The sequence below is a fragment of the Centruroides vittatus genome, unplaced genomic scaffold, assembly GCF_030686945.1.
Source record: "Centruroides vittatus isolate TY-2023 unplaced genomic scaffold, ASM3068694v2 contig_345, whole genome shotgun sequence".
Lineage (NCBI taxonomy): Eukaryota > Metazoa > Arthropoda > Arachnida > Scorpiones > Buthidae > Centruroides > Centruroides vittatus.
In genome coordinates, this window is record NW_027122170.1 from 1,867,359 (window position 1) to 1,887,673 (window position 20,315).

General features: G+C 30.2%; 1 protein-coding gene across 2 annotated transcripts in view; it reads left to right on the forward strand.

Moving 5' to 3' along the window:
* LOC136974198 (eukaryotic translation initiation factor 4E transporter-like) overlaps positions 1-20,315 on the forward strand; it is a 114,237-nt gene that overhangs the window by 19,486 nt on the left and 74,436 nt on the right. For both annotated transcript variants that reach the window (XM_067269013.1, XM_067269012.1), the window contains exon 2: positions 17,308-17,417. In XM_067269013.1, the coding sequence (XP_067125114.1) occupies positions 17,308-17,417 (110 nt within the window). The remainder of the gene's footprint in view (positions 1-17,307; positions 17,418-20,315) is intronic.

Here is a 20,315-nt window from a genome sequence, read left to right on the forward strand (position 1 = left end):
AGCGATAACCACGTAAGTCAAATTCTTAGATAATACATATGTATAACAAATTATATTATTAAAATCGTAAACCAAAGTTATTTTGATGTAGAAGGCTTCATAAAATCTAACAAATTTGTCTGATGGCTCAAAAATTTTTTTTTCTCCTGCAAAATTTTCTCGTAACATGCTAATAATTTTTTTATTTCTCGTTTTGTAGAAGGAATGCGCTCTGCGTTGGAGTCTATATTTTCTAAAATTTGTAACCCCTTTTTGTATCGAAGTCTTTAATAATGTTAACTGTACATTCCAAAGATAAAGTTTTTCTTTTCTTGTTTGATGCAGAAGAATCAGTTCTACTTCGTTTGGATGACATAGTAGAGTCTCTCAAGTCTCCGTAGATATAACAAACACAGAAATAAATAACACAAAATAAATTGTAGCTATGCATCGACTCCGTGCGACACGTCCGAACATGTAAGCTGAACAATAGTGTGGGGGGAGTAAGAAATCGAGGGTTGCGTGGCGCTCAAACAAAAGACGAAACGACGAGATTTAAAAATTGCGTAACTCCAGGTTCACGTAAGTCGAGGTATTACTGTATTCTTTAATCTAGTCATAAATAATATAGATATTGATGAAATTAGGAAGTAAGATTATTTTCATTAAGAAAAGAAAAAGTTGAAAATTGGAAAATATTAATAAAATAAAAGAAATCAAGTGAAATATATTTGAGTTTTGCCAGCTGAATTTGTTAAGATAGAATCTCTTGTTTGATTCCTAATAAAAGATCTGTAAACTGAGAGAGTAGGAATAAATGATATAATTAAAAGTAAAGTGGAGGAAAACAAAAACACTACTAAAGGCAATTCTAATGGATTGTTGAGAGAGAATAGTCAGAATACATATACTAATGTTTATAATGAAGTGTTTTAATGAAACAACTAGAATAAGTTTAATTACAAAAATTATAATTCACTTGTTAATATTTCTAAAAACCATTAAAATTGCATTATTGCTTAAGATTTCATGATTTCAAAATTTTCTTAATACCATACAGTTTTAAATATTGGAATATTTACAGTTGTTAAAACACAGATGGTATTGTTACAGACATCATATTGAACTTATTTAAAAATTAATTGTATGCTATAATAATTAATGTTTAAAATTTTACATAATTTGCACTAAAAAATATGAATGAAGATGATGATGATGAATAAATTCAGCTTTAAAACTTTTTAATATCCATAAAAATATGAAAATACATTATATAATCAAAATATTTTCAGATTTAACTTACACAGAAGATGAGAACTATCATCAATATAATTAAATTTACATGCCAGTGTGAAAAAATAAACTTCATATTTTCATACAGACGTATAATTCTAATTAACAATAAGTTCAGATATTATTATTAGTGTATAAAATTCATATTTATTTTAACCTTTTGTTTTTAGATAATAGTCAAGAAGTATTCATTTCTTACATTATTTTAGTCTATAAGTCAATCATATCCTAAATTATTTAATAAATTATTAAAAATTATAATTATTAATTTAGATAAGAGATGGTGCCTAACATCTTCCTCTAGTACTAAATTACTTAATATCTAATCATTAATAATAGTGGATTTATAAACCAATTGTTTAAGATGATCATTTGGTTGGTTGAGTATCATTCATATCCTTCTTGTAGTTTTAATAATTTTGTCTGAATTCAACTCCTATTTGTTAGCTTTAATCTTTAATATTTCTTTATCTTTTTATATATATACTTTCCATACTTATCTTTGTATTTGAGTTCTCAAGTATGTTTTTTCTCTTTTCACTCCCTGCAAACAAGATAAAATGATAGAGAAAAGGTGGATCATCCACATCCATTCTCTGTGGCAGATGAACTAGTGTTGCTATATTAGCAGACTTGTGTTTTAATTTTTATCAGAAGAAATAACAATATAAAAAAATCTTGTTATAATGTTGTTTCATGATTGAGTTTTTTTTTGCCTCTTCCTTTTTTGTAAAAGTTAATAAATTTTTTAAAACAAAAAAATGAAATGTTCTCTACATAATATGCTGTAGTTTTACAATTTATGCTGATTATATAACATTCTCCATTGGGAATGTTGAAAGTGGCAGTATTACATGATAGGAAGGAGATATAAATTGCCTCTCATAGGAATATTATTACTTTTAATTTTTATTATCTTTTTTATATATTGTATTATTTTAATTATGATATAATTTGAAATATTCAGTTTTTTACCATATGTAATAGTCATTATTATTATCATTACTCCTATTACAAAGCAAACAGAGAAACAAGTGTAAATTAAGATGGTTATTACAATATTTGCAATAGATGTTCTCCAAAGGTATATATTTACAGTGAGTTTGAAGATGTCTTGGCTAGTTAGTGGACAATATGGAGATTATATTGTTTATGTATTGGTAAAACTGTTTTTTAGTCTCCCTTTCCTCTTTTTCTGCAAGATGGGTTGATTAGTTAGGAGAGCAGAGATGTATGCTGCTTTTGGATTTTGTTGTTCAAGTTATTTTAACTGAGGTTGCTGGGTGGAACATGTGAAAGATTGTTGATTGCACTCAACCTAAATTCTCTTGTTGGAGACCATGCCCTTCCATGTTTAGTCCAGGTTTTTTCACAAGCATGTTGAATATTGGTATATACAAGTGGAAACTACTAATTATTTAGACCTTATTATTGACATGTTCCATGTTTGTGAAGCATATGAGACATTCCTATTTTCAGCACTGTATTAAGCACTTCACAAAACAATCAGGCTATAGATAGATGTAGCCTCTAAATAAAGGTTGACTCTGCCATAAGACTGTTATTTTCTTGAGGTATGAGAAAGGACATAAGAAGACTTTTTATTGTATAGTCATTTATATTTTTTGTGAATTTAAAATTATTGTCCTGGCAATTTTATCAAATGTATATTACAATAGCGAGGTTGAGGCTGAAGTTTTAAACGCGAAAAAGTGGAAAAAGTGTATATCAAACGTTCAGCGCTGCTTTCCTGTAAGCCTAGAAGTTTGACAATGGTGTTTGGAATGTTGAGCATGATTCCACTGACTTTCCAAACATCATTGTCAAACTTCTAGGCTTAGAGGAAAGCGGTGCTGAACGTTCAACATACACATTTTCCCATTTAAAACTTCGGCCTCAACCTCATTAATATTAAGCTTTATAGACTTGAAGCCAATCTATTAGTAGATGTAGATTGAAAACTCCCAGAACATTAAACATCAATTTTCTTTTTATTGAGACAGTTAAAAAAAATTACTATATATAAAAGAAGTTTTGTGAATAAGAAAATATATATATATTTTTGAATTTTGTGAACAAAATCAAATGTTTAGCTTATGAGAAATCATATTCCAGTAGTTGATAGCATTAACTTAAAACCTATTTTTTGTTATTTCAATTTTCATTTTATTAACAATATATAAATTATAGCATACCGTGTACTTACAAAGTAGTTTTTGACATTTACAATTTCCATCATGGTTGGTTAATTGCATATAAATAATTTTATTTAATATGTGTGTTACAGTCAAAACCCGTTTTTAGTTAGAACGCGCTTTAACTAGTTGAAACAAGTTTATACTGGACATCTTTGTTAAAACCCGTTTTGTCTAGTTAAAACTAGTTTTAACTCAAATTCATTTTTGACTAGCAGTAAATTCTAGTTTTAACTAGACAAAACCCATTTTGTCTAGTTAATTTACTGCTGTATGTGTTTTGATTTTAGATAAAACTAGTTTTAACTTTTAACATTAGTTAAAACTAATTTTAGCTACATAAATATGTTTGGGGAAATAAATAAAGTTATATGTAGTGATTCGGGGAAAGATGCCTAACATTTTGCTTATGAAGGAAATTATAGCGATAATTTGGTTTTGGAGGCCTCTAACAAAAATATCATATTCTTGAGCATGTTTTTCAAATAAAACTTTGGAGTATATGAAAAATAATTGTATATTGTGTTTGCAATGACGACTTTTTTACTGTCTGGCATTTTAGGCATCTCACCCTAAGTATCTGGGTGAGATGCCAAATGCCATTAGGGTAAGATAACAAATATACTGTATTTTACGGACTATAAGACCCACTTTTTTCTTCGAAAAATTGCCTCCAAAATTCAGGTGCGTCTTATAGTTCGTAGCGTCTTATAGGTATTTTTTTAAAAAATTGTTTAAAAATTAAGGTGCGTTTTATAGTCCGTAAAATATGGTAATTGCATAAAATTAATTTTCGAATATCTTAACCAATTTAATTTATTGCATATGTAGTACAAAGTACTTCATAGTATAACAGCACAGCATAAGTATTGTTAAGTTTCTGCCCATTCTAACATGCTCTATAGCTAGCTGAAAGCTTTTTTCAGTCCAAAAACCTTTTTGAAAAGTCCTTATATAATTTCTATGCATATCCTGCAATAAAATGACAAAACAAAAATTTATTAAAAATAGGCATATTGGAATTCAATTAACAAAAAATAGGCATGTTACCCCAAGAAAAATGTGGCATCTTTTCCATTTGTCAGGGTAAGATGCATAATGGAGTCACATGTTCTATCATGTCTGATCGGGATCGGCGGTAGCTCACAATGGAAACTTTAGAACCTTAATTACATCACACATTAATTGTTTTTCGCAATTTTTAATAAATTCTATTTTCTCTGCACAAAATTCTATTTTAACTTTTAGTTTTAAAATGATTCTAGAAACATTTCACAACAAAAACTTCGTTCTTATCTTGCTTTTATTCTTCTCAGATGTAGAAAATGAGATAACAGTAACAAACTACAGCTTTCTGCACTCAATATTTGCCCAACGATTCATCATACAAACACATGACCATATCTGACATCACTGTTTGAAAATATCAAAAAGTAGGCATCTTCCCCCCACTTACCATCTTTCCCCGAATCACTCTGTGTGTTGCAGTCAAAACCAGTTTTTAGTTAGAATGCGTTTTAACTAGTTGAAACTAATTTATACTGGATGCCTTTGTTAAAACCTGTTTGTCTAGTTAAAACTAGAATTTACTGCTAGTCAAAAATGAATTTGAGTTAAAACTAGTTTTAACTAGACAAAACGGGTTTTAACAAAGACATCCAGTATAAACTAGTTTCAACTAGTTAAAATGCATTCTAACTAAAAATGGGTTTTGATTGTAACATATGCACTATAAATTAATTTCATATATATATAGGCTAGTTGATCTCATTGATTCTATAGTTTTTTTTTATATTCTGTTTAGTAAAGCACAATTCAAATAGTGATAGCTTGGTTTTTGTCGATAATCTGTCCAAAAACAATTGGTGAAAACCAAGGCAATTATTTCCATATTAATCAAAGTAAATCCAATTAATTCGTTCTAGACACTCCAAAATACATACCAAAAATACATTTTATAGAGAACAAAAATATAGTGTTTAATACTAAAAACAATAAGAAATTAATATAATGTTTTTGATTGATCCAAATTATTAATAACTGTTTGACATCTTCAATTGTTTGCAATCTCTGTTTCATTAGAAAATTCATGCCTTTTGCTACATTAGCATCCTTTGTTGCTATTTTTTTTGCCACAGTGGAACTTATTGTGGATGGCTACTTCCTGTACATGCTGCCAATTTCAGTAATCTTAATTCTGCTCTTGTATTTTTCAATGATTTTCTTTTCAACTCAATTGTGTTTCTGGTTTTCTTCTTCGAAGGGCTGCTGGCTCTAGAAACTCTTTGGTCCCACGATGGAGCTAAAAGGAAAAAAAAGCAATGGAATTGTTTGGCTAGACACACGGGGTAATGCGACAAGAAACAACACCATACTGAGAAGGAAAGTGCATGGGTTGCCCTTTATTTTTGCAAAATTAGCAGCGGGGTCATGTAGGCATGCCAACGAAAACCGAGACAACTTTTTCACAGAAAAAAATTGATGATAACTGAAGTCAACGAAAACCAAGGTATTACTGTATAAAGAAGTTTATATAGATTTATCCCTGTTTCAGGGCTATTAAACTGATTAGTCTGAAATTTCAGTGACTTTTCATCAGCCTTAAGTAAATTAAGGAAGAAATTGTGCAGGTGATATATTTGTTTATTGTTTACTTAGGCTGTATAACCTCCAACTATTTTTTATATTGATATCAAATATTAAGTCTATTTCAAACTTTCTCCAGAGATTAATCAAAGCTTTACATTATTTTATGTATGAAATGTAGACATAGACATAAAAATTAACCATTGGTTTATTTTTAATGCTATTCTAATGACAACTGAATCTGAATTTTAAAACGAAATTTGACTAATGAATGAACAAGATGTATCTGTGTTAGTTAATTTTAATGTTTTCTAGATAATTTGTCTTGTTAATTTTATTTTTGGATTTAATATTATTAAGATGAAAAATTTGTTTTATTTTTGAGTCTGTTTCTTGATTTTTCATGTAAAATATTTTGTGAAACTGTACTTGTAAAACTATGATAATGAGTCATTGCTTTTGAAAGTGGGGCAAGTCGATTTTGTGAAAAAAATAGTTAAAGCTGATTATTATTACAAATTAACATAAAATTTATGTTTTTTATCAGTTCACAATAAATATTTTTTAATATCAGTATTAATTTGTTACTAGTAATTTATACTGTAAATGACATTTATTGTGTGTTGATTTTGAAAGAGAGGCAAGTGCACTCTAAAGAAAAATATAAAGATTTGATGGATTTTTCCCCATGTATTACCTATTCATCATGAATACTTTAAAAATCTGCACCATCTAAACCAGCGTTTTTCAAAGTGGGTGATAACGCCCCCTTGTGGGCAGTGAGTAAATCTAGGGGCGCTGGAGGCAGGGTATTGAACGGTGACCAAAGGCAAAAGTTGGGGTCACTGACAACCGTTCCCTTTTCTCTGTTAAACGGATAAGAGAAAACATTGCGTTTAATGGTTTCCAGATGTTGAGAACAATATACAGTAAGGGCACAAAGTGTGAGATTCATAGAAAAGTTTTTTTAAGAATGTTTCCAATCTTTTCTCACACAAGAGAAAATGGGTTTAGGGCGTTGGGTATAACTTTATAGACAAAGGGGGCGGTGGATCGAAAAAGTTTGAGAATCACTGATCTAAACTAAGAAATATAATTATATGCATGCAACTTATTACTGAATATTTTTTCTTATTTTATCCACTTTTTCGTATAAAATTAAATTTATTTTTCGTTTTATTGTAACTTTTTGAAAGAAGTATGAAATATTGAAATAAAATAAATATGTAAATAAATAAAATATTTAATTTTTTGTTATTATAATTACATTTCATTCAAAGAAAATCAACATTTTCAACAAATCATTGCTTTTGAAAGTGAGGCAAGTCCATTGGCACATACCAAAACCATAATTTTTTTCAACCTAATGCGGATAACCATTATTGCATATTAAATTTACATGAAATAAGACCAAAAAAATATAAAATAAGGCTGCGACTCCACTAGCCGTAAAAGGGCCGTAAAACCCCTTGTTGTAAAAGCTTTTAATCACGTGACCATGATATTTTACACCCGAGCAGGTCGTAAAACTAACGTAAAAGCGAGTCGAGCAGTGTTCAGCTTTCGAAGTGAATACAACCGTAAACTGGTACCATCGACCAATCAGAAGTCAGTTAAATCTAGGTCATCGTGACACGGTGCAAAAATGGCAGAAAACGAGCTTTTGTGTACGTTCTCTCGTGGCTACTCTAGAAGATCTGGAAAGATTTATCGAAAACATCCGAAAGTATTTGTGTATCTACGACAAGAGGTATCCCGATTATAATAATGGATGCCTAAAACACGCGATATGAACGGCCAAAGGAAAATCCTTCAATTTAGAGGAGTATATAATAAAAAAGCTAAGCTTATAAATGCTGTATATTATCTTAATAATATAATAATAAAAGTCAATATATGAAAGTAAAGATATTACTTTTACTATATTTGTAATTATAGTATAGAGAAAACTCTTAGAATATAATTATTGTCTTTATATGATATATCATGTATACACCGTAATAGTACTGTCGCCATAAAAAGCTTTGCTAGCCGGACCTCCACCGCAATCCGAGTGCAAACGCAAATAGGTCACGTGATTAAAAGCTTTTACGGCGAGGGGTTTTACGGCTAGTGAGTCACGGCCTTAAGTCTATTAATGTTTACGAATATTTTTAAACCCATTCAAATGCAAAGTATTAAATATTTAGCAATAGCATAAAATGGACTTTTCCCACTTTCAAAATCAACAGCTCATATATACTTTAATGGGGTATATAAACAACCTTTGCATAGCTTTCAATACTTTTGAGTTACCTCAGTCATCTTCAGGAAAAACAAACAAGAACACATTGCTGTGAATAAATAAATAAAATGACAAAAAGTGATTATTAACAGTAATAAAATAAAATAATTTGAGACGATGTTATTTTAATGGGATTTCATGGTAATTAGCTAGAGAATGTGTCAGCCACTTTCAAAGTTTTGCTAAGTTGTCTGAATCCATAGCAGATTACATCAATTGCCAAACTTTTCTTGTAGATCTTTATAGACTCAGCAGTGAGGAGGTTGGCTCCAGATCGAAGAGCTTCACGTGTCTCTACTTTGCCAGAAATTTGAATGCCATACAAGACAAACAGTTATACCAAGGTAGTGTTATCCCCTCCCTTTCAAAGGGACATATGAAGGAATTTATTTAAAAATCATCTAGCTGTAAATGATCTTGAAGTTGAATGTAATTTACAAAAGCATATTACAATAAATAAATTCTGATATTGTTAATATCTTTAATGGTCTTTGTATTATTACAAATATAGATAACTATTATTATTTTTAATAGCATAAAAATCAAATAAAAATACTTCATTATCTTCTTCTGTTTTAGAACAATTTTAAATATTTTTTGCTATTCTCATTGAATAGCAAAAAATATTCTAATAAAAATAATCTATTCTCATGAATTATTTCATAACAACTGTTATGAAATAATTCATTTAGATTGATAATCCATTTAAGTGATGATATTTGAAAACAACTTGGAGTTGAATAAGTGTAAATGTTAAAGAATTTTCTAACATGAGAAAGGAAGCATTAGTAAATTATTTGTGTATCTGGAGTGTGTGTATATATTTAGTACAGTCAAAAATAAACCTAACTTTTGATATTGTTTAGCAAATAGCTGTAATTGTGTGTGTGTGTGTGTGTTTGGACATCTTACACATATCAGTACTTGTTTGACATGCAGTAGATGTCCATATGCAGATAGATTAGAACTTATAATATCAAAATATTGGATTATGTAGCTGTCAAAATCCTGAAATGAGTTATGACAAGTGGTAAATTGGCAAAAAATTAAATACCTTCTAAAACCGGTTTTAGAAGGTATTTAATTTTTTGTTTATACAACCCGGTGTGGGAGAAGCGTTAGTTTTGTAAATTGGCATTAAATTCTGGTCAAACTTGACAAAAATTAACCGAAATATTTAATCTCCATGTAATAGTGGCACCATATTACATTCACAAGTATTTTAAAGGCGACTGTGAATTAACAAAGGATAATCTCCATCTACTTATGCCAGCTTTGGCAAGAAACTAAGAGATGATTTCTTAAGTCTGTGAACAGATCAAGAGAGACTGCAGACAGTGAATAGACAATATGATCAATATTTTAAGAATTTTGCATGGTTCTATATATGTGATTATACACAATGAATTGAAAATGCATTGCATAAGAGGAGAAAAAGCTACAATGATTGTACTCGAAGTAATACAACAGGATGCCAGACTGTTTCAATAAATGATATGAATACTGGCATAGTGTGTTGCTGCAATTGCTTATTTTAAAGGTGGTCTTTTGTAAATACTTTTACTGTTAATTTAAAAAACTTATAAGTTTAGTTTATTTTGACCTTTTGAGTTAGTTTATAGTGATTTTGAATTGCAATATTGTACCATAAAAAAATCATAATGTGAAAGTTTTACCAAAGAAAGCATATTTGAGTTCCAAAGGTTTAGCAGGAATAGGGTAGATGTACCAGTTTTGGCCAGTGTAGTACCAGTTCTGGCCAGAAAACAAATTTAACTTAAAAATATAATCACAAATGAAACAAACTTTTATTGTTAACTGTGTGAATAGTTAACAATAAAAGTTTGTTTCATTGGACAGATTTGAATATGTGGTTATTATATTTTTAAGTTAAATTTGTTTTATGGCCAGAACTGGTACACTGGCCAAAACTGGTACATCTACCCTAGTTATTTTGTATGCACTATAAAACAAATCAGATCAGAGTTTTATAGACAATAATTTTGTTTTCCTAAATATCTAACACACTAAAATTATGAAATATATTTAAGAAGTTTAACAGACTTTTTACAATTTATTTAATATGTAATTTCATGCACAAAAACATATCCATTATTTGAGTGAATAATTTGATAACAGATTCAGATTTTAAGTAATTACATTAATCTATTAATCTTTGAAGATTTCTTTGAATTTGTAGATAATAGAACGTTTTCCACTATACAATAATTATTGCTAATTCATAATTTGTTGCACTAATCATTTCTGAAAAAGAAAAAAATTATCTGCTGTATTTATGACATTCAATACTAAAAATGAATTCTATAAATTTGTAAATATTCCATTTTATCTAGTTTTCCTGCTTTATACTAACAAACTATTATGTTTTTTTATAAACTTAATGGTCTTCTTTTATTTATATTTTTTTAATGTCTTGATATCTTACTCTTGGATAGCCTAGTCCTTTTCTCACTAGTTATTCCATGACACTTCCTTTGTCAGAATTCTCCATCAGAACAACTGTCCACATGTTTTTTCTTTTTCATGTTGACATGTCCAATTAGGTGACTAGTCAATTTCTGCTCAATACTGAATGATTCCTGGCATTCTAGTGGTAAATAAGCAGTCTTCATACAGGAGTACATCCAGTGTGTGGGTTCAGTTGAAAATATTGATGGTAATGTTATACTTTTTTGCTGTAATGCTACACTTTTTTTCATGATAGCGACAGAATTTACTGCTTAGATTTCTTACATTCTTCTGAAAATTTCCTAAAATTAATAAGCAGTTTTAGAAAAAATTGGGATTTTCTTCTGAACTTCATTATTCTGTTGCTGCTTTTTTTTAATAGTTTCTCTCAAATAGAGCTGTCATATGCCTTCTAAATTGCACAAATTGAAGTTTTTGGAATTTTACTTCATCTTATATTATTCCTAATTCTACATTTACTTATCCCATTCTGATTATGTGTTTAGTATACTTTTCATATATCAAGATCTTAGATTTGTTTTTGTTCTTATTGTCATAACTGGCCATTTACAAGGGCAGTCCCAAAAGTATTTTGCCTCCCTATATATTAGTGTTGTCAACTCAAGTTGATTGACCTGAATGCATTAATACAGTGTCTTGTAACTTGAAAATACTTAATGAAACAATTTGGTGAAAAAAACTTGCTACTGTGTTTAAAAGTATTTTGTTTGATTTTTTTCATATTCTGCATTTTAATTTCCTAGCTTGTTATATATATAGCATGGGAAAGTATTGGAATCGTGTCACATTTGATCCTTTGGGTTATTTGCACTTCTCCACATTTTGTACCTGAACCAAAAAAGGAAAAAAATTGTGTGTATGTGTGTACATGCTGGTGTATATTTCATTTAATATCTCAGGATGGGTAAAGAGTAAGAAATGAAATTTAACATAGTAACTTGTATATAAGAGGCATTGATGCTATTAAATTTTGATAGTTAAAGGTTGAGCTGGTTGAGAAATAGAAGGTGATCGCATATATCATATCTCAAGTAGTGTCGGATTTAATGAAGATTTTACATTTAGCATTCACAATTTTTTTTTATAAAACTCATCTGTATCCTCAAAATTAAGCGTTTTGCCATTTTTTAAATAATTAATAATATAAAATGTTATTTTTTTAAACAAAATCTCATAACAGATGGCAACATAGACAATTTTAATTTTGTGCTAGCATTCCTGTTTTTTTTCTGGGAAAGTTATGCAACTTGTTGCTGGATTTTTGATTATACAAATAATGAATTTAAAAAGATTTGGTGATAGACAGTGATAGAATATTTGTATATTTAGTGACTAGACTAATAGCAAAACTGCTGACAATGAGTTTCATCAATAAACTTTTACAACAGATAAGTATATCTTGGATAAGATAAGTACATTTCAGGAGGATTTTAGACCTTAAAAAATAGAACAGATCATCTGCTGTACTTGGCATGATTAGTGGTCTAATCTTAAAGTGGTGGAATGCAAATTTGCTAACCCTGGATATAAAATAGCTGTTAATTCTGTAATTTGTCTAATCATTTATTGGTGAAATAGGTTCAAAGGTTTTCAGTTTCAAACTTGAGAATTTTGAAAAATACTTGAGAGTATTTATAGATTTTTTTATTTATTTTTTTATTTATTTTTTATTTATTTTTTTATTTATAGATTTAGTATTTATAGAAGCAAGATTGCTATAAATAGCTTTATTGTACATGTATGTGTGGTTTTTTTCCACACAATTTGTCAAGGGTGACAAAATAAGTTATCCTATAACATTTGTAATGTCTAAAGAAAACGTACCTCAGAAACCTTTAACTGATGCGAATCAAAATTTAACATTACAAACGTTTTCAGACCCCTCCTAGGTCCTTCCTCAGGTAAAAACCGTTTGAAACAATTTTTTAGACGAAAAAATAGTTTTTTGGAAGTATTTTTAAATATGAGAGATGGAACTGAATCATGTGTTCATCAGTTCCGAATGTAAAAGTTTCTATGTAATATTGAATGTCATTTAAAAGTTTTTTGTCCATATATTGGTTGTAGAACTTTGATGTCCAGCAAAAAGAAATTAAAAAATAAAAATAAAAGAAATAAAAAAATCACATCACATAAATATCGACTAACCACTTGTCCTCCTCTTTTTAGATTTATGATGTATTTAATTCCCATTGCATTAGGGCCTGCCAAGCCAAAGAAAGAGTTATTTCGTCTCTGGAATTAATGGGCGACGAAGTGTTGTATGCCCTGCAGATTTCTGTCTGCTCTAACCATTTGAGATGGTCTAAACAAGAGGAGGTGACAATTAGCTTAGAACTTGAGATGGTCTAAACAAGAGGAGGTGACAATTAGCTTAGCACTTGAAAAGTCCGCTACAATCTTCGGATCAGACGCGTATGTGGACAAGGAAGTGGAACATTTATTATGTTGGATATCATGCTTGTGTTCCTTCAGTCTGATCCTAATGGCACATTTCGTTGAACCTATGTATAATAAGTCCTTATCGAAACGTTGGTCTCTGAGAGGTACCTTATATACACCTGATAGCCTTTCCTCCTCAGATCTGTCCTTCCCATTGCGGAGAATATCAAATATAGATTGGCATCTTCTGTAGGCAAGGTAGATTCCCCGATGCCATGCAATTCTACTGTATAAATATTTTAACAGTGGGTTGTACAAAACTGATACCATCTGCTTATCCTCGTTCTGGGTATTTATCAAATTAACATTTTTAGAAGAAGGATCCATCGCTCCACTGAACCGTTGTGGCATTTTGTGTATGTTGTGGTAGCCATGGTGTTCGGCTACTCTGCGTAGGTATTGCAATTCCTGTTCTAAAGCTCCTTGGAAAGAAGTGTGTGTGTGGGCTCTTTTAACGAGGGCCTTAAAGGTTGCCAACTTGTATTGGACTGGGTCACATGAGTCTGCAGGGATATATGTAGAATGGTCTGAATGTTTGTGGTACATTGAGGTGTGTATTTTTTGACCTCCAAAGGTAATATTCAAATCTAGAAAATGCACTGTTGAATCACTGTGCTGTTCAACCTCCAGGGTAAGGCCATATGGATTGTTGTTTATTTGATCCAAAAATTGGGTAAGGATCGGAGAGTCCCTCCATAAAATAATGTCGTCATCAACATATCGCTTGTAAATTATGATGTTTTGGAGGAAATTTGGAAGTACTCTATTCTCCAGTTGCCTGATCACTAGCTCGCATAGGTCCCTAGAGACAACTGCCCATGGGGGACTCCTTTACCCTGCGTGTACGTAACTCTGCCGAACTGAAAAATCGAGCTGTAACAAATCAAGTGTGATAACTCCAAAATTTGTTGATGGAACTTTTCATTGGGCAAGTATGTGAACAGAAAGTTCCTGATGCTGCAAAAACACGGAGGAATCTCAATTGAGGGTACAGTGAACAGAAATCCATGATTGTGATGTAACTAGGATGCTCAGTGTCCTTGAGGAGTTCTACTAATTCCACCAGGTTAGAGATCGTGTAGCTGTATCCTTCTAATTGCAGTGTGATGATGTGGCCTCTAATTTGAGTGTAGGGGCCTTGCTCTTATCCACCACCAGTCTCAGTTTTTGCCTTGCTTGTGAGTTTTTGCAAATGCAAACAATTTGGGGGTGTCTGGTGCATCCATTATAATATTCATACCCAATCTTGAGGCTAACCTAGTGTTGGAGAATCATTTAATTCTAGAGTGCAACTTGTCTATGGTGTTGTTTTCTGCCTTCACGCATCTTGTGAGATCAATATATTCTCTAAGGCCCTTTTCATATGTCTCCCTCCTCATGATGACCAATGCCTTGGTTTTATCTGCCCTGATTAACGTAAGATTATTACTGCGTATCCATCTGGCTGTGCGTGAAAGGTCTTCCCTGAAGCGGATCACCTGTACTGAGTCTCTTCCATTCTTAAGCTTGCATGTAGCTAACCACCTATAATATTCCTTTTGTATATCCGACATGCCTTGGATTAATCATTCCAGGTTGGGTATGCATGACCTTAACGTACCCTTACGCAGAGGAATGGGGGCATAGGTCAGTCCAAATTTAAGGATCCTTAGAGCATATATAGGTACTTGTGTATCGTCCCGTATGACAAAAGGACAGTCATGTTGGGCACCGTTCGCTGGAAGTTGAAAACGTAAGATCCATTGATGTTTCTTCCAATATTGTCTTCTTAGTTTGTAGTTGAGTCTTTCCTGGATGGTAGCTGTTTTTGTGTTCTCTACCTTAAGACAGTTTGGGCTTTGTCTGAATATGTAATTCTCAATATCAACAATGCTTGTCAAGTTAGAATACATTAACTTTCTTGTGGATCTGATCACCCTGTTCATGCACATTCATCTGGTTTTAGGAAGTAACGGTTCATTTCCTTTGGGTAGCCTTATGCGAAAAATGGACATCGGGAGCACACATAATTCCGAAGATCGTAACGGACTTTTCAAATGCTAAGCTAATTGTCACCTCCTCTTGTTTAGACCATCTCAAATGGTTAGAGCAGATAGAGATCTGCAGGGCATACAACACTTTGTCGCCCATTAATTCCAGAGACGAAATAACTCTTTCTTTGACTTGGCAGGTTCTAATGCAATGGGGATTAAATACATCATAAATCTAAAGGAAGGAGGGCAAGTGGCATCGATATTTGTGATGTGGTTTTTTTATTTCTTTTATTTTTATTTTTTAATTTTTTTTTGCTGGACATCAAAGTTCTACAACCAATATATGGATAAAAAACTTTTAAATGACATTCGATATTATGTAGAAACTTTTATGTTCGCAACTGTTGAACAAGTGATTCAGTTCCATCTCTCATATTTAAAAGTAGTTCCAAAGAACTATTTTTTCGTCTAAAAAATTGTTTCAAATGGTTTTTATCTGAGGAAGGACCCAGGAGAGGTCTGAAAACATTTATAATGTTAAATCTTGATTTGCATTGGTTAAAGGTTTCTGAGGTACGTTTTCTTTAGTAAACTCTGATGTGCGGATGTTTGTTTTTATTCGTAATGTCATTAGGTACCTTAAAATTGTGCTAGACAAGTCATTTTTTTTGGATTAAAGATTGGGTGATAGTTTAAAAGAGCATAATCAGGTGGATAGGGAGAGTTGTAATAGTTTTAACATTTGTGAAGAATAGTCATAGCAGTTATTGATGTATGGCTTAGAGCTTCATCCTGGTGAAACAACAATATTTTAAACAATTTTCCCTGGTTATTCAATATTCAAAATCAAAGTTTTTTTAGATTAGTATTGTCCAATGATGATTTGACCCTTTACAAGATAATCTTCCACCACCAGCTCTTCTACATTCCAAAAAAAATGTCATCACCTTTTCACTGGAAATGAGTTTTTGCTGCTTTTGGTGTGGATGAACCAAAATATTTTGATTGTTCAACTACTTTGACTTTGGCAAAGTGTTGGAGTAAAGTTTCATCTACTTTTACAAATCATTGCAGTGTTTTCTGGATTGACTTTAAATAGTGAAAAAATTGTCAAATGTCAGTAGTTGGAATCCAATGGGTAGAAACTTTCTTCATTATCAATTTTTTGTTAGAATACAATCAACTGTTGTTTTCAACATGTCCAGTGTCTCTGTAATCTGCTTGACTGTTGAATATCTTGCAGTAATGTTTCATAAACCTTTTCCATTTCTTTTATTGTTCAGGGAGGCAGCATCAGATGGCTGCTTGAGCACTGGTCAACTTCACAAGTTTTCCATATTTGAATTAATCTACTTACCTCTTTACAACTTTTGCATGAAGAAACTTTTTGTTTTCTAGGTTGCCATCATATCTTTTTCTTTATGAATTTTCTTTTGCTTTAGTCATTTTTGCAGAAACTTTATAAAATTTATGAACTTAAAAATTAAAATGACTTCCAGTCACTTTAATTTTTAAATTACTGATCTAAAGATAAGTAATAAAATATTTGAAATGCAAAGTAAAATATATTTCAAACATATGTCTTTTAAAATGCATAAAAAACTAAAATCGTTACAATCTAGCCTTTAATTCTTAGAAAAAACAAAGATTTTCAGCTAATTTAACTAGCTTTTTTTTTTTTTAAAAAAGAATTGCTGGCTTGTAAAGGTTTCTAGTTTTTTTGTGGTTAAAGTATTTAGTTTTATTGCATTTCTTTTTTTAATATTCTTGTTAGGTGATAATAGTTTTCTGTTTACAATATATATATCTTGATTTTTTCCTAAGTTTGTATTATAAAATTTTGTTTTGTATTCTGTTTTATAGTTTGTGCTAATTTATTTAAAAGTTCTCTGTATTAATTAGAAAAATGTAATCAAAATTATAGAAATTCAAAATCACATTTTAAATTGATCTTAATTATTTTATTATAATTTCTATTTATATATAGTAAGAATATTATTTTGCACAAGTAAGTATGAATTTCTTAATGACAGCTAGTAAATTTTTTTTTTTTTTACACTTTTAGAAGATGGAAGTCAAAGTGAACATACAGAAGAAATGGAAAGCAGACCATCCTCAAGAAGTTCGGGAAGAAGTCGAAGTACACCTCCTCTTCCAATGTATCAGTACACTAAGGTAAACATAGGTTTAATAAATATGCAATTTTTTAAAAAATATAAGGAAAATAATAGAAAACAAATATAGTTTGTAATATAAACACTATCTTAAAAATGTGTGATCAGTGTTTGCAAGAAAAAAAACTGAATGCTCATTCATACCCCTTTACAGATAATTAAGGAGTATTTTCTAGAATTGAGGCATAATATATTACAATAAAAAATACATAATTTAAGGTTAGTTAATGCTTTTAATCCACTCAAGAACTGTTTATGAATGAAAACACACACAATATTTGTAAATATTAGAAAATATCCGTATTTTGAACAAAATGGAAAAAACCTAATCTGCATAGTATATAATTGAACACAAAAAAAAAAAAAAAACATTTTCTTCAAATAGAAATTATTTAATATACTTCATATACTGGTAATTAAGTCGCTTTTATAACTTACAGGTGTGGGTGTTTTGGTATTTTTTTTTTACCACTCTTTTGTTTGGTTTTGTTGTTCCTAAAATGAACTTGTGCTGTTTTTTGTCCTTTATTTTGAGAAATGAACCAAAGAAAGTCAATATAAACATAAATAGACTATCTGTAGACTGTGACAGTAACTGCCTACTTTAGTGTGGAAGTAGGTAACTTCAAATAAAAAACAATCAAATTTGATACCTTTCTCCAATATTAAAATCTACATGCATTTTTTCATTTCTTTAGCATAATTATTTTTTTACAAAGGAAAACCTCTTAGCAAATTTGTGTGTTTTGTTAGTTTCTTTAAACATTTTTGACCTATTCATATTTCAAGGTTCCTCCTTACTGGAAAATGATGTAATTTTCCTGACTTTTACAAAATTCCATTTGGTGTAAAGTTGGGGATTCATTAATTTTTTGGAAATTTACAAATACTAGATTTGTAATTTGAAACAAAGAAATTTTTAAAGCTAAAAATGCTTTAAATCATTGTGTTTTCTGATGTTACTTGCAAGCACACACAATATAATCTTAGCCAATGATGATGGTTTATGAAAGTGTGGAATGTGAAAGTGAAACTTAATTAATTTAATGGGCATATATAGCTTTTGTTAGATTATATCAATAGTTTTTCCAAAAATTTTAATTTACAGCATATCAAAATACATAGATAATTTAGTTTGGAATATAATGTCAAGTATACTGATAGTTCTAAATAATGCTAATTTGTTTCTCTCACTAAGTGTGTACTTACCTTAACATCTCAAATATATATTAAAATTATATATGCAATTTAAATACTTTAAACAAGGTAATAATGTACCTTTTATAACATGTTTTGATTAATCATTAGATAGGGTAGATGTACCAGTTTTGGCCAGTGTAGTACCAGTTCTGGCCAGAAAACAAATTTAACTTAAAAATATAATCACAAATGAAACAAACTTTTATTGTTAACTATGTGAACAGTTAACAATAAAAGTTCGTTTCATTGGACAGATTTGAATATGTGGTTATTATATTTTTAAGTTAAATTTGTTTTCTGGCCAGAACTGGTACGCTGGCCAAAACTGGTACATATACCCTATGAGAAATTTAATATGGAATGGCAAAGTTCTTTTTAAATGCTAATTTGATCATTTTTCAGTATTTCTTTATGTGGGATGCATACTTCTGAAATATTTTTCTTTAAAGATTGCAAATTTCATAAATATCAGTCGTAATATATTAGTTTATATTGTTTTTGGACCAAATTTAACAATTTGGCAACAGCTAAATATTTCTTTCAATCAGTTTATTTTTATTGACTTTTTTTATGTCTATGTTTTCATGTTTTTGTTCCCATTTATTGGACATTTATCATTGAGCAGGTTGTCCTTATATTGGCTATGTGAATTGTGATAGCTATCAAAAGTGAGCGTCTCAAAAACTGGATGCAGTTATCCAAGCTGATAATATTCATTGTAAGAATATTGGATCTGTGAAGTACCCATTTTGCAAACACAGGAATTGTTAAAAATTTAATCTGACAATTTCATTATTTATAAATAGTAATTATAAGATTAGTCCTTTCTTTATTTTTGTCCTCTATGAGCACTAAGAAAACTTTTCCAGGTCCATCATGTATTTAGCCAAGCTTTCAGTGGGGCAGGCAGCCAAGTGGTAGGGAAACACACCCATAGCTAGAGGAAGCCCAGGAGGGCTTAACCACACCTGCCCATTATTCCAAACGATGAAATTGTTTGATTGTTTATATTTTTTTTATCTAAATATATAATTTTTAACACTTAAATTTTGAATATTTTTGTATTGTTTTGTACTGTACATGCATTATTTAATAGTATTGTATTATATTTCAAAAATTTTTATAAGCTGGTTTTTCAGACCCTCTTTCTCTGAGATACTCTCTAATCCCCACAATTTGCTAGAGCCATTTCTACTATAGTCAGACTAGTTACACAACTCGTAAGGGACAGGGCCCAATATATTCAGGATAGGCCACAAGGTATTTATTAAAGAATAGGTTTGAAGAGAGAAAAGTGTTTTTTTTATTAATAAACAATCAATTTAATGCCTTATTGTTAAGCTGACACATCTAAATATATGAAAATACTAATAACACTCAAATTGAAATTACTATTGTTTGAAAATCAACTTTTTTTTAAAAAAAAAAAAGATCCTTTCCTACATAATTGATGAAACTTCACAGTTAAGAATGAAAAGTTCAATGTTATCTTTGTTATTCTTTCCAAGGAATAACGAAGATAACACTCAGTAGTTCTTGTCTCTGATGAAATGCAGTCCAGATAAAATACCAACGGTTGAATTTTTCATTCTTAACTGTGAAGTTTCATCAATTATTTAGGGAAGGATCTTTCTTTTTTTAAAGAATTGATTTTCAAACAATATAAAGAAGCTGCACCATTGATGTACTACATATATGT